We start from the raw sequence: 16,620 nt of genomic DNA, 5'->3' as shown, positions 1-16,620 counted from the left end.
AATTAGCTCTACTGGTCTACCAGTAGATCTAACAGCATTGCATGGACACCCATGTCCAGGTGACATTTTATCTATATATAAATAACAATTTAAATATCGACCAATTACACTTCGCCTTTTATAGCATTATTCGGGAGCATACAAATTCTAAAAATATCGGGCGAGACTATTTATGCAATAGGCAAACTTGTTGGTCTATTTCAACATTGAAAAGACAGGGGGAAAAGTGCAGTCATAAACTCTGGATTGTATACTAGTATAAACAGATTTTATGGCTATACCATCACGTTTTTAATTAGATTGAGACACACACACACACCACACACACACCACACGCACACACCACACATGTATGCATGTATATATGTATATATGTATATATGTATATATGTATATATGTATATATATTACATACCCATTAAATCTTACTATACAGTCCTGAATACAAAAATGAAATACACTTTTTCGTATTCAACTCAACTGCCGAAACTATGCCGTATTCAACGCTACTATTTATAGCACATGGTTACCGGGAATTTCCTTAGCAATATGTAAACAAAGTTGATGCTTGGTTTGAATTGCCTTATTAAAGCAGTTAACTATTATGCATGTTTAAAATGCTATTTTGTGGAATATTTGAACTGAAAACAGACTAAAACGACGCCGAATATTTACAATTTAATGAGCGCGATACCAAAACTAAGAGACAGGAACACTACTCACCAACGAGCTTTTACTTTTAATCCACGATTAAGGTCGACGATAGTCGCTTTTTGGACCCTTGTTTTGGCTTCGTACACAATAAATAGAACATATCCAACGGTAATTTTGTAATATAATATATTTGACAAAAAGTACTTTTTAATTATTTCATCTTTTAAAACTTAAAATTAATATTTTGTGTAGAATTGTGTAAAAAAACCCAAATACCGACCTGTAAACAGCGTTGTTTGCTTGTTATAGGAATTTGACAGGGGTCAAGGTTAGTAGACTAGTTTTTATTTTAATGTGGCGAAGCATTGTAATAATATAGCTAATTTTGAATTTAAATGACGTCATTATTCCAATGACGTCATTTTGCATCTCCTTACAATAACCATAAACTGGGTACATGATGTTTCCTTTTTAAGAATATTAGAAAAATTCCAATGCAAAAGTGCTATTGAATTTTTTTTAACAATACTAATGCACCTGAATGTGTTTGAACAAAATCTTGTGATTAAAACATTGTACCTTTTACGAAATATGGATTTCCAGTGAAATTACGGTAAGATATGCTATATTTATTGTGTACGTAGAAAACTGATGAACTGACAACCGGATTATTCAGTGGAGCGATGATTTATGGAGGTACATTTAATATAAACTTCAACTTATCAGCAACAAGTAATTCCATGAACTCCAATAAAAGAAAACACACCGATGACGACACAGACATTGAGTGAACAATTCTTGACATTTTTCTTCGTTGATAAAACTGGTGCGCTGAAGGTTTTGTGACGTATTACGAGCAAATTAAATATTACATTTTTCGTGAGTTTTAACTATTACATTGTCTTTAAAAGGCATTTCAAACAATATCATTAAAATCATAGGTAACTTTTCACTCATTCTTTCTTATTTCTGTTTATTGTTTAAATAGAACTATATTCCTGTGTGTAATAATTGGTGGTTCATCGGTCCGCGTAGTAACACAGCTGACCTAGTTTTGTAGACTGAGAAATACCCGTTATTAGCTAGCAGTGTTACAATTTTGTAACTATTATTTGGAAACAAAATTCCAGTTTAGGGTATGTAATAAATACAAAACTACATATGTGGTTTTCTGATTTTTGTATTCCACGAGTGTATTTCCTGCAGGAAACCCCGATCTATATAGATAAATAGATAGATATATATATATAGTACTCTTCCTACCCATCTACAAAGAGACAGTCTAGCACTCTTTTGTGTGTGAGGCCATGAATGTATTTATGCATGTAGGCCCTATATTTGTATATGTATAAATATGTTATGTTCGTATAGGCGTGTACGTATGCGGTGTGTGTTTGAATACATACATCATATGTATAATTGTGTCTATATCTATTGTTTTCAGTTTGTTTTGGTAATAGAGGCATCTCTATTTTTTTCCAGGGACAACATTGCTATTGTTTAGACAAAACGGTCACTGTATCCACGCATGTTAAGGAAATTCGATGTCCCGGGTCATTTTATAAGTACTGTGGAAGTGACAAGGCAATGTCAGTCTATGATATAGGTATGCATCCCCTTGTTTAATTAACTGTTAATCATATAAATGGATAATTTATTTGAACCGACATAAACGGCCATAGGTATTAGTGTGAATTATAATAATTGATAGTTTTGTTTTGCTTGAATGTCTGTTCTACGTTTTTCTTGCGTGTTGCAAATTGAAATATTGATACTAATATGAAATGAAATAGAGTTTTGTGGGATGGAAATAAAGTTTACTCTGGTTCTATGAAATATTACATCGAAATTCAAGATGGCCGATATGAACCTACTGAAAAAAGAAAATACACGATTTCGGCTTCTGATTCAGATAAGTCATATTAGTGACTATGCCCATGTTTTCTATAAGAGATTAACATATGATATTCTGTAAAATTATAAAGAGTCAAATTTGCATAAAACAATTTATGAAACTTTACAATTCCCCCAGTTTTCGGTTGGTTTTTTTTTTTCGTACAATGCATATTTTATTTAGTTCATTACTCAACGGTGTCAGACAACACAGGAACATGTTTCAGAATATAACAGAATATTGTTTCTTATACACCGAATAAATGATGACCTATTGTAGAGTAGAGCTTATTATACGAGCTTATGTGTCGTATTGATTTTACGAAACGAGTGTCAGGATTATTATATTACCCGAGCGAGAGCGAGTGTAATATAATAATCCTGACACGAGTTTCGTAAAATCAGTACTACTCACACGCGAGTGTAATAAATTCTTTATTATCCACATTATCCAAACTATTATTTTTATGAATAACAAGCTAGGACGATGTCAAAACGTTTGAAACGTAACTAAAAAGACGACGAAACGACGTCATTTTCAAATGACGTCATTTATGAGAAGCGTTTACACTGAGGAATCCACATTAAGTTTCACGTCGCTTTTTTAAAATTACGTCATTCGTGGTGCAAGTGAAATCATGACACACGTGGGTCATACTGATTATATTTCCCTGATTATTACATAATGAAAAAATATCTGTATTCTTATTGGTCAAAAATGTGATATTGCCCTGAGACGGTCTCACCGGTCCATCAAAAGTGATATTGCCCTGACCAATGAAAATAAAGATGAGACAAAATTCTATCCAATTAATGAGTAGGTAACGTAATGTAACGTCAACTGCTAATTCTAATGTAAACAAGCACAAACTTGTGACAAAACGCTTTGCTGTCCTTCAGCAAAAAGATAACATCTTTAGTCATACCGAGTTTAATTCCGCGAAGACGACAAAAACAAGGTCAGTAATCGTCAAATTGTGTATGGAATATATCGCAGATTTAGAAACGTAAATGCAGTTGGAATCGGCACTCTCAGGATTTTATGTTACAAATAAAAAATGAATTTGAAGGTAATCGGTAACTGTTCAGTATAAATGTATGTTCAGATTTATCACATTTTGTTTTTTTCTTTTGCTATTAATATGATTTTGGCACTCTTGCTGGTTATAATGTCTCGAATTTGATTTTTTTTCTTTTCTTGGTAATGTTTCAACTGTTTATTTCGTCATAGGATTACGTGACGTCACTAAATCCCATCAGTTTTAACGCATTACGGGAAATTATAAGTGTTGGCGTATTTCGATTCTGATAAACAAAGCAGGAATGTACGAGTCTTATAATGACATTATGTAATAAAATAATTATTGACCGCATTTCGGGCAATATCATGTTTTATGGACCGAAGAAATTGATATTGACCTCGGCCGTTGCCCTCAGTCAATATCAATTTCTTCGGTCCATAAAACATGATATTGCCCTCGATGACGGTCAATAATTGATAAATATCTTGAACTATGTGGATAATAAACGAGTTACTAGTTATTATCAAATTTATGAAATAATTTTCACTTGTCACGAGCTTTAGCTTCGGCTTTCGTACACAATGATTTCTCGTTCCAGCCAGTGCACCACGACTGGTATATCAAAGGCCGTGGTATGTGCTATTGTAATGAACCGAAATAAGGAAACCCGCTATAAACTATAAAAATAAATAAACAATACGTTTTACAATGACATATTTATTACTAACAGATATTATTATTGTTTTATCTACTAAAATAAAACCCTTCCCAACGTTATCACAATAACTTAAATTACCTCCTAATTATTATAACACTTATACTTACGATTATATTGCTCCCAGATGAATAAGACAACTGCCTTCACGAAACATCCCCTTTTATAGCACAAAACAAACCACAAGAAAAGCATGATCCTCCAAACAGCTTGGATCACACAAGATACAACGAGCACGTGCAGTTTCACGAAACTAACAAACTGCCAGTAGAAATAAACATATTGCTAGACTGTCCTAAAGGCACAATTGCAATAAACAGACTTAGCCTGTCTTCAAGTTTCTTACACTATCATGTCTGTGGGATGGTGCATATAAAAGATCCCTTGCTACTAAAGGAAAAATGTAGCGGGTTTCCTCTCTAAGAATAAATGTCAAAATACCAAATGTTTGACATCCAATAGCTGATGATTAATAAATCAATGTGTTCCAGTGGTGTCGTTTAACAAAACAAATTTTATTTATCGTACGTAATAGGCCCAAATATACTAGCCTATCATATTTCGTAATGGTACACTTTTAAATTACACTATTTTGTACAAATACGGTTAGAATTGTTAATAATCCCTGAACATAACATTTGCAACAGCAATTTTGCACTTAATGTTTCCTAGCGTTCATAAAAAGGACACGTCATGCACCCAGTTTATTTTATTACAGGAAGATGCAACGTGACATCATTCGAATACCGACGTCATTAACCCCCCCCCCCCAAAAAAAAAAAAAAAAAAAAAAAACCCACACACAAAAAACAACAACTACCGCTCCAGTCTGCGCATGCCAATATTGCACTAGTTAGCTATTGAGTAATTGTTATGACAGTAATATCTTACACTGGCGTGTAAGATATTGCTCAAATCATAACAATAAATCAGTATCTAACTAGTGTAATATTGGCTGGACCTGAGCGTGACGTAGATCACTTGTTGACCCAATTCGTAGAAAAGTAACGTGTAGTAGGATTCGACATCTGCCTGTTTCTAGTTGGTTTGCAATAAATAAAATACTAAACTAGCTTGCATGTCATACCATTTTTATGAAACTAGTGAACAGTGTTGGTATCTGGCGAGCTTTTGCTCTTCAAATACCAAAACTGTTCACTAATTTGAATCATGCAACCATGCTTCCTGTGACCTGACGACCCCATACATGATAAAGCGAAGTGTTATTATGTCACTGCCTGATAACACCTGCGTTGCTAGCATGATAACTTTGGCGTTGCTGTGTGTTATCAGGTTATTAGGAAATGGGTTGTGCGCAAGACGGATGTTTCCTCAATTTTTAGGTAGGCCTAGGTTACTTACTTACTTATCCTCTTAGTGCATTGTGGCACATAAGGCCCGCACAAGATCTCTCCAAATTACTCTTTCTTGGGATTTCTTGGCTCCCGTACCCCATGTCAGTCCAGCATTCTTTAGTTCCTCCTCCATTGTTCGATGCCATGTGGTTTTTGGTCTGCCTTTTTTTCCTTTTTCCTTCAGGAGTCCATATAAGAACTGTTTTTGCTGGAAGGCTGTTGTTCATTCTGCAGATTTCCACTCTTTAGAGTTAGACAGACGTTTTTTTGTTTCGTTGTTTGGTGTAGGCTGGTGTTGGAGATGGTGTCGGTCCAGTACACTTTCAGTATCTTCCTTAGGCAGGTGCTGTGGAAGCTGGAAAGTATGTTGGTGTCTTGTTGAGTCATGCGCCAACACTGATCCACAGAGGAATACAGAGAGGATACTACTCTGATAGATTTTGAGTTTTGTTCTTCGGAAGTACACTGACGATCTCCATAGCTGTTGTATCTTTGCAAATACTGACCTGGCCTTTTCTAATCGTGTTTTGACATCTTGATATGTACCTTCTTCTAGACTGATGATACTGCCAAGATAAATGAACTTGTCCATATATTCGAGTTGGTGGTTGATGATCTCGATTGGTTGTTGTGTCAGGTCGCTGTTTCTCAGCACTCTTGTTTTCTTTACATTAATTGAGAGACCGATGTATCTGGCTTGTTGCTCTAGGTTGTTCATTTTTCTCTGTACCTGTTATCGTGTGTGAGATGTTAAGGCAAGATCATCTGCATAAACGAGGTCTTCGAGTGAAGAGCAAAGAGTCCATCTGATCCCATTGTTGTGTTGGTTGATTATGGTTTTTGTAGTCTACTGCTGTTTTCATCCGAATCATGATGATCTTGGTGAATATTTTACTTGGTATGGAGAGTATAAGTAATTCCCCTCCAATTGCTGCAGTCTGCTAAATTCCCTTTATTTTGTAATTTGATCATCCTTCCATGTGTCCAGTCATCAGGCAGTTCTTCCTTTTCCTATATTTCTACAAATAGAGGAGTAGGATTCCAGCTGCTGTCTCAGGGTCACTCTTAAAAACTTCTGCACATAACGAATCTGTTCCTGGTGCTCTGTTGTTCCCCAAGACCGGCCTCGGTGGCGTCGTGGTTAGGCCATCGGTCTACATGCTGGTAGGTACTGGCTTCGGATCCCAGTCGAGGCATGGGCTTTTTAATCCAGATACCGACTCCAAACCCTGAGTGAGTGCTCCGCAAGGCTCAATGGGTAGGTGTAAACCACTTGCACCGACCAGTGATCCATAACTGGTTCAACAAAGGCCATGGTTTGTGCTATCCTGCCTGTGGGAAGCGCAAATAAAAGATCCCTTGCTGCCTGTCGCAAAAGAGTAGCCTATGTGGCGACAGCGGGTTTCCTCTAAAAAACAGTGTCAGAATGACCATATGTTTGACGTCCAATAGCCGATGATAAGATAAAAAATCAATGTGCTCTAGTGGCGTCATTAATAAAACAAACTTTACTGTTATTCCCTAAAGTGGCTATTGTTACTTTAATCTCAGCTTTCGTTGGTGGGAACGTTTCTATCTCCATGTCTCTTTCTGCAGGTTGAAATCTAGATCGTTTCCTCATTTTTCAAACATCCATTTGCAGCAATAATTGTTTTACTGTATAAATAAAAATATCATTCATACTTTCCGTAACATCAAATTACCTTTTATTCACTCCCATTCGGAACTAGCTAACGTTTTGAATTAAACATTTATAAACAAAAATGCTAGTAGCTTCCTGCAAATAATGTTTACATTGGAACAGCGTCTGACGTCACTAGCAGCCAATGATGTAGATCTTCTTCAGGTCACACATAAGCTTGCGTTTATTTTCACAGAAAAACGTACACAAATTATAATGTTGTGACACAAAAGACTTTGAAATATAATCAAAGTATTTGATTTAAAATGTGGAAACATAACATTTTGGCTGGCTATGCCATACCCAAGATCCTTTCAGGCACCTGCTATTATCCGACTTCCGGTAGTAGTTTCTATACGAAAATAGTTTCTATACCGTTTTTGACTGAAACATAAACAAAAATATAACTTGAAAGGGGTTGCATGACAAAACAATATCAAGTTAATACGTTTTGATATCGTTGTTATTTGGCTCGGTTCGATAACGGTGTAACAGACTCGCTGAAGCTCGCCTGTTACACCGTTATCAAAACCTCGTCAAATAACCACACTATCAAAACGTAGTAACCCGATATTTTATATATATCATGCTTTACTTGGTTACATTTGGTTTACAGATATACCAGGACGCGTCTCGTTCATTCCCAAGAGCGGTGCGAACTGTGGTTACATAATATATTATTACAAGAGACACGATGACATCAGGTTACGTTTGCGTTTGGGTGGTTGTAATACATGGAGACATTATGCATGCCCAGGTAGGTACATTATTGCACTGTTATTTAAATTAAATATCAAATGAACTCAACATTACTGTTTTCCCTTTTAGTTGATATACTACATGAATACCGAAGCTATCATGTTTGTCGGAAAGCGCATATAAAAAATACATTACTGCCAAGTGGTATCGTCGTCGTCATCATCATCATCACTGTTATTATTATTATTATTATTATTATTACTACTATTATTAACTGTTACTGACGTTATTATTGCTGGGAAATTATATTTCCTTTTATTTAAATTTACTTAGGAAACGTTTTCTCCAGTGGTACTAAAACATGCAACCACGGCTCTCAACGTGCATGCGTATCGACCTCTAGGAATAACTGGGAAAACGCCATGGATGTGTGCAGTAATAAACTTATTAAACTGAAAGATGAAGTCATGTCAGACCTGCTAAACCTCACTAGCAGGAGAGGAAACCATTGGAAATACTACTGGATTGGTCTGCGGAGGTACAGAACTCGTACATGGATAAACGGTAATATATGGCTGTGTTGATGTACACAAACTCAAACGCACGCGCACATACACACAAACGCACGCAAGCACACACACAAACCCCCCCCCCCCCCCCACACACAGAGAGAGATACACGCAAAAACAAACACAAGCAAAAACAAACCAACAAAGACATACCCACACATCTATTGAAAACCATTCATTTGGTAGGGTTTTAGGGCTTCACAAGCTTTATTTGGACCCACTATCGAGTGAAATGTGAAGTTCCCTGGCTCCAACATATAGATAAAACTGGTAAACATGAAATAGCTGAAGACATATCTTAGTTATACATTCATTGATAATTCTGGCTAATTCGTTTGCATGCATTTATTGCAGTAGTATAGTACTAAGTATATATTATGTATTTAAAAAAAGAAGTTTTTACCAATGTTTCAATGTATTGCCGAAGGCCCGGTGGAAAATTAGCTGATGTTAAACCTGTCACCCTTATTAAATAATGTTTGTTTGTTTGTTTTGTTTAACGACACCACTACAACGCATTGACATATTTGGTAACTTTGACATATAGTCTTAGAGAGGGAAATCTGGTAAGCACACATAAATCCATACGTGTATCTCGCGTAGTGCAGATACATGTAGAATATCAGATTACTTCGTTTTGATATTATGTTTATTTGGCGAGGTTTATATAACCAAATGGGTGTACAAACATTTATACAGGAATATATAAAATAAAGAGGGTGGCTCATTTGACCATCCAGAGAAACATATTGTCGTAGTGGTGGTCTTGTGTTAATGTCTTGTGTCACAGGTGGGACAATGCATTATGAAAATTTGGAGTTATTTATGTCTGGTAAAACTAAATTATTATAAAATACAATAGTTTTACCTATATGTTAATTGATTGTTATATACTACTTACCGCAAACAGGCAGATTGTAATCATTGCTTTCATTTTAACAATACAAAATACGTCAACTAGAACTTCTACATTTGATAATATTAGTTATAAAGTTTTGTATTAGGCCCCTTAAAATATATTTGTTTTGACAGAATTGTGGAATGGTAGTGCAAAGGTGTGTGACGGACGTACGTGCAGAATTAGTGAAAGTGTCATCAACATAGTGTCAAATTTCTGTGAATTGTTAGTACTAACGCAATTAATTTCTATTTCTACATACAGTCTGAAAATCAGAGAAAAGTATCACTGCATATTCAAATTGTAACAAAGTAACTGGACTTAACTGATACCTGTAAACTATTTGACGGACGTACATAAAATGTGTGTCCGATTTGAATGAATGGATTTTAACTTAAGATAAATACTGGTCTACCCAAAACCCCATAATTAGACTTAGAATAATAATTGAGGGCAAAAAAGAATAAGAAAGATAATCCCCCAACCCCCACTTTTAGAGCACTTTATATTTGCACCATCTTACAGACAGGATAGCACATACCACAGCCTTTGATATACCAGTCGTGGTGCACAGGCTGGAACGAAAATAGACCAATAGGCCCACCGACGGGGAACAATTCCTGACTGACCATGCATCTAGTGAGCACTTTAGAACTTACGAAAAGAGTATTTAAGAAAACATATAAATATATATATATATAGACAAATGAACAGGTATGCAAATAATAGCATGAACAGAGGAATCTAGCTGAGCAATCGGTTGATGTTCTGAAGTCATAGAACAGGAAAAAACCCTATTCTGAGGAACCTTATTTTTTCCGTTCCAACCAGTCCTTCACATTGCATATTAAAAGTCATGGTATGTGCTGTCATGCCTGTGGAAAAGTACATGGGAAATGTAACAAATATCCTCCTAAGATTGTATTTGAATTATCAAATGTCTGACATCCAATTGCTGATAATTATTTATTATGGGCCGAAGTGGCAAACGCCTGTTTTTGTCTTACTTGCTACACACATTTACGATGCTTAAACATCTGTGTTTAAGGAAAACAGGCTTTCTATGGCTATCAGATCTGCCAGTGCTAGAGGCCTAGGGCCTTAGTGCGTCCAGGGTGAAAACAGGACTGCCTACCTTTATCATTAGTAATCATTAGCTATATTTATAACATCCTCAACCCCACCTTCAGTTTAATATATTGTAGACTACTTTGGGGACGGTCTGGAAATTCTGAAGATAACTGTACGGTCTTGACATTGTCATGAGATGAGACGATACCTTCTCAGTGTTTATTACTAATTCTGTCATTGAGATTGTTTAGAATGTTTTAACTGTATAATGTATGTTAACAGAAATCTGATATTATAATTCCTTGCTTTCCCAGGCCCACCTCAAGATTCTATTTCGTAGACTAGACAGAAACACTGTTTATTATAGCTTTATAGTAAAGGTCATAACATCATTACAGAGCATGTACAATTATATGTCCTCATCAACACAGTAAAGATCCGTATCCTCTAACTAAATTGTCCAATACTTGGATAGGTTCAGGTGAAATGCCATTTTAGTTTACTAAATTTTGTTTGGACATATTCACAACAATGTTTAGTGTGACGGACGTAAATACCAAAATGTTGTTCAGTACGTCTGTCACTCACTTTGTGAACATGTGTATGATTACTTCGGAAAGTATATAATATATGCACATTACTTTTTAATTATAATATGAAGCTATAAACAGGTGCGGTTTCTCCTTTGTTCTTTAGAAAACCTTTTAATATAATTTTGTGACGGACGTACAACGCTAATGAGGTCATGTAAGGAAGGCCTGTACACCCCCCCCCCCCTCAGAATCTTTTTAAATTTTTTTTATCAAAGTGTGAGAAATGTTACTTATAATATTTCATACATACCTGCTTAATTCAATTTTTTAGAAACATAATAATAATATTGCTTTTAATTTGAATATTTGGTTCCTGTTTTGTGACTTCCATCATCCTTCTGGGTACCCCATGTTTCCATCCAAAATATTAACAATGAAATATATATATTTTTAAAAGCTGTATAGATTATTAAACCACAATGTTATAGCTTTTAAACGGTGCCAATTATTGAAGTTTAAACCAACATTCATAAATTGAGTAGGAGGTTGACCTTTTGATGGAATTGCTCTTTTACTAGGTTTTGACATCCAAGGAATACAATGCAAAATACATTAAATCATGATCATTTGTTTGATTGGCTTTTGTTATTTTTTGTTATTTATTTAGTTTTTGTTGTAGTCCAGAGGATATGTGAATGAATCGTGCACTTTTTGATAAAAGCATGGAACTTGGCACAAACATACTACACATCGTAGAGATTAATTTGTAGGATTGAAGGACTTCTCAATATAACATGTTGGCAATTGTTAGTTAAATATAGTGCTTTAAAACTGATACCACTATAGTGCTTTCCTAGGCGATGAATTACTGTAAGTCATAAAACGTTAGTGAGCAAATTGTTTTAGCGTATTTAGCGAGGCCACACAAAGCGCAACTTTTTCACGACGCTAAATTTATAGAGACATCCAACAGATTGACAAAACAACAATAACAAAAACAACAACAACAACAACAACAACTTTTGAGTGATTGTTTTTTTCGGTGATTAATTCAACACACAACAAATGATTAAAGCAAAACGATAGCAAACCACACTAGTTAGTTAGCATGCACATTACTGCTAAATGTAAGTTGTATGTTAGTTGGATAATATTTACAACATTTACCAAAAATATTACAACAGCTGATACCACCACCTAGGCTTAATTGTTTTACACTGTCTGATATGACGACCTCGCTAGAGTTTTATGCCGTTAATATGTAACTCATTTGGATTTGTCTGTTTTTCTTACAGGAACTCAATTTAGTGAACATTTGTCTAATCCAAGTCGAATGAAATCACTAGCTTGTGTCGCTGTGTATCGATCGTATTTCTGGGGCTACATATATTACGAAAGAACAAGCTGTTCGAGCAGACTGCCTGCGATTTGCCAAATCTGTAAATATATAATTATTGTATCAGAATGTTTTATTTGTGTCAAAATTATTATTATTACCCACATAGTTAAACTATCTTGGTACATATCAAAGTGATACGTCCCACTAGGACACCAAGTGGGACGTAACACTTCGACGTCACACGATGACGTCATCGATGGTGCACTACAACCTTACAGGAACGTCAACCACACGAGTTGAGTGATACGCATTATTATGATTATGGGTATTAAATAGGCTATTAAACTCGCTACCATTTCATATCATGTTTATGTCCCTCGTGAAGTAATTTTCATTGTCACTCGCTAAAGCTCGTGGCAACTGAAAACTGTTCCACTTGGAATATAAACATGATACGAAATGGAAGGTCGTTTAATATCCTATAATTAATATATTAACGTATTTAACAATCATCGTCACCGTCGTCGAAGTAGTAGTAGTAGTAGTAACTGTATTGTCAATTTCGTTTTTGTAGTTGTTTATACTATTTTGTATATCAGTCTTTTTTGCCTTATTTTTGGTAGTCATAGTAGCAGTAGTAGTAGTAGTAGTAGTAGTAGCATTATTAGTAGTAGCATTATTAGTTTTGTCGATTTTGTTTTTGTCGTTATTTTATACTAGTTTGTAATATCAGTCTTTTTTTCCTTTGTTTGCTAGTCGTATTATTAGTAGTGTATAGTAGTAATAGTAGTATAAGGTGAAGTAGTAGTAGTCATATCAGTATCAGTAGCAATAGTAGTAGTTGTAGTAATAGTAGTGGTAGTAGTAATTGTTCTTTGTTGTATTAGTAGTAATAATAGTAGTAATTGTAGTAGCAGTAGTAGTAATAATAGTAATAGTAGTAGTAGTAGTAGTAGTAGTAGTAGTATAGTAGTAGTAGTAGTTGTTGTAGTAATATTAGTCGTAGTAATAGTAGCAGTAATAGTAATAATAATAGTAGTAGTAATAGTAGTAGTATTAGTCGTAGTAATAGTAGTAGCAGTAATAATAGTATTAGTAATAATAGTAGTGATAATGGTCGTAGTAATAGTAGTAGTAGTAATAATAATAGTAGTAGTAATAGTAGTAGTGATAATGGTCGTAGTAATAGCAGTAGTAATAATAGTAGTAGTAATAGTAGTAGTAGTAAGAGTAATATTAGTCGTAGTAATAGTAGTAGTAGTAGTAGTAGTAGTAGTAGTAGTAGTAATAGTAGTAGTAGTAATATTAATCGTAGTAATAGTAGCAGTAATAATAACAGTAGTAGTAATAGTAATTGTAGTAATAGTAGCAGTAGTAGTAATAGTAGTAGTAATATTAGTCGTAGTAATAGTAGCAGTAGTAGTAATAGTCGTCGTCTTCGATTAATCATTATATGGAATAAAGTTTTCTCGTTAACGATACGACGAGAACACATTGGTTTATTAATAATTGGCTATAATGGATGGTAACTCTTAAAGGAAACCCGCTACATTTTTTCTTTAGCAGCAAGGGATATTTTAATATACTTTTCCACAGACCTGATAGTACATACCATTGCTTTTGATATACCAGTCGGTTGGCACTGGTTGGGCCGGGAATAAACCCGATGGGTCCGCCGGGGTGGTTCGATCCTACGACCCATGCTCCCTAGGCGACTGCTCGACCTATATACTATACACTCTATATTTATCTATTTATTTATTTATTTATTTATTATCATTATAGTGTGTATGCTAGTATATATGCATGCCTACATGTGTGTGGCTGGGGTTAAGATTTCTTTCTTTTCACGTAAGAAGGATTTTGCTATAAGTTTTTGTACAATGTAGTCGTGGCGGTCATCTATAAATGATTTCTACTTCTATATGCATCCTTTGTGCTATAGTCCGATATAATCCGTAGCCTGGGTTATTTAATTTTATGGTGTGACTATTATCAAGTTTGTGAATTAATTTTTTTGTATGATGGCGTCATTCTTTTAGACAAATCTAAACCTACACCAGCGCCTACACCATCAACTACAGCCATGCCTACTCCACCAACTACAACCACATCTACGTCACCAACTACAACCACCACGTCTTCAACAACAACGCATCGTCTGCCCGCAACAACGAGTAGTTACGTTTCACAACACTCTGCGACAACTCTCCCAGCTCAGAAATCGGATGGAACAAGTAAAACCCAGAGACAAGTCGGCTCAGAGAGTGATTCAGGTGTTTTATAGAGAATAGTTAGTTAATGACGTCGGGTATCGGCTTTATCCTGTGAAGGTAAGAATGGAAAATTTCATATTCAGCCTGAACAGGATAAAGCCGATATCCGACGTCATTTAATTAGTTATTATCTTTATGCTGCAGACCATAAAAATTAAGGGGGAAAACTATTATTACTGTTATTTCAGCCACCTTGTACGATGACCTAGAGGTCAAATGAACGATTTTGTAATGTAGCTATGTGTGTGATGTCACATGATTGAAGTCAAAAGTCATATGCTGCTATTAGCAGGATTTGACTTTGCTTTATCCGTCATCATATTCTATCAATAGAAACGGTGGTTGCAGGATAAAATACATCTTTCGACTAGTTCGGTTTGCTGTTGTTGAGACAACCTTTATACATTAACAGTAAAACAAGTGTCAGTTTGTTACATCCGTTCAGGTTAACAGAAGAATAAACTATGTCATGTAGGATGGCGAAAGTAGTTAGCTATGTCGAATTTTGTAAAATGCAATTATATGTGTAGTGCCTAATTTTTATTCAGAGTATATCCTTATATCTGTAGTGCGTTCATATATATGCATATATGTATGTATGTATGTATGTATGTATGTATATATGTATGTGTGTGTCTCTGTGTGTGTGCGTGCGTGCGTGCGTGCGTGCGTGCGTGTGTGTAGTATATTATAATGAATAATTATCAATTATTTGGAATTTAACTTTATTACATAAAGAAAAAACACACACTATAGAGGGATGCTATTGTTACTGACAGTATAAATAACTTGCATTCAAAACATCCAACGCTTAGATACACTTCATGCATTATGAATACAAGTAATATATGTATATAATAATAATAATAATAATAGCAATAATAATGTGTGTATGAATATATACCATGATTCTTTTTCAGGTGGTTTGGTAGCTGGTATTGTTGTTGGGGTACTAGTATTGCTAGTCTTGGCAGGAGTTATCGTACTTGTATGGATGAAAAGGTAACAGTGATAACATCCGTAAACATTTAATACCAAACAATGATTGAATATTTTCCCTATTACAACTACGTCGTGTTAAATACATTAGAACACATAATGCGGTGTATTTAATACCATAAAGAGGGTTACCCCATGCCATTTTGTTGTAAAGAGTTGAATGTAAAGCTCTATCCTAAAGCTGTATCCTAAACGGCCACGAGCGACGGGAGCGATTATTTTAAAAATCATTGATTTCAGTTGCCGCATCCTAACCGCACGCGTGCGATTTGACATATAAATCTGTCATGTCGCGCACGTGCAGTTAGGATACGGCAATTGAAATCAATGATTTCTAAAATAATCGCTCGCATCGCTCATGTCGCTCGCGTCCGGTTAAGATACAGATTTAGGATACAGCTTCAGAGTGAAACATTTTGAAATATGAAAACCATAATGTTGTAAACGGACATCACTGATAATAAAGAGGTGTTGCAATTATAATTATTTATTTTTATTATTATCATTATTTAATTTCTTTATGGGATTCGTTTCTTTAATACATTTCGTGGCTAATATATAATTTTAAAATAATAATAAATAACATTTTCAAGAATGCCGTCACATTTAAGTAACTATATGTAATGATCTTTTTTCTTTTTGTCTTTAATTTTTTTTATTTTCGTGAATATATCCAATTAAGATTCAAGCACTCTGTCCTGGGCACACACCTCAGCTATCTGGGCTGTCTGTCCAGGACAGTGGGTTACTAATTGTGAATTTTGAAAATAACTGGCGAATTTTATTTTGAGTTGGCGAAATAATTGTACTACATTTTATTGAAAAATAACTGGTTTTCTGTCATTTTTGAAGAAACAGATAAAAAGAAAGAAAAAATAAACAAAAAAAATAAAAATAAAAACAATCCTAAATGAAT

At 34.9% G+C, this 16,620-nt stretch overlaps 2 protein-coding genes across 2 annotated transcripts in view; both read left to right on the top strand.

Moving 5' to 3' along the window:
* Nucleotides 1-16,620, top strand: part of LOC121385675 — a 69,460-nt gene that overhangs the window by 6,540 nt on the left and 46,300 nt on the right. The window lies entirely within an intron of this gene.
* The window catches only part of LOC121385678, a 9,088-nt gene continuing 4,859 nt past the window's right edge, over nucleotides 12,392-16,620 (top strand). Inside the window, exons 1-3 of the mRNA XM_041516448.1 lie at nucleotides 12,392-12,529; nucleotides 14,472-14,705; nucleotides 15,626-15,707. Coding sequence (XP_041372382.1) covers nucleotides 12,424-12,529; nucleotides 14,472-14,705; nucleotides 15,626-15,707 — 422 coding nt within the window. The 5' untranslated portion in view covers nucleotides 12,392-12,423. The remainder of the gene's footprint in view (nucleotides 12,530-14,471; nucleotides 14,706-15,625; nucleotides 15,708-16,620) is intronic.

The sequence above is a fragment of the Gigantopelta aegis genome, chromosome 11 (assembly GCF_016097555.1).
Source record: "Gigantopelta aegis isolate Gae_Host chromosome 11, Gae_host_genome, whole genome shotgun sequence".
Classification (NCBI taxonomy): Eukaryota; Metazoa; Mollusca; class Gastropoda; order Neomphalida; family Peltospiridae; genus Gigantopelta; species Gigantopelta aegis.
Note: the sequence above shows the minus strand (reverse complement) of the source record. Positions and strands in the feature narration are given on the sequence as shown.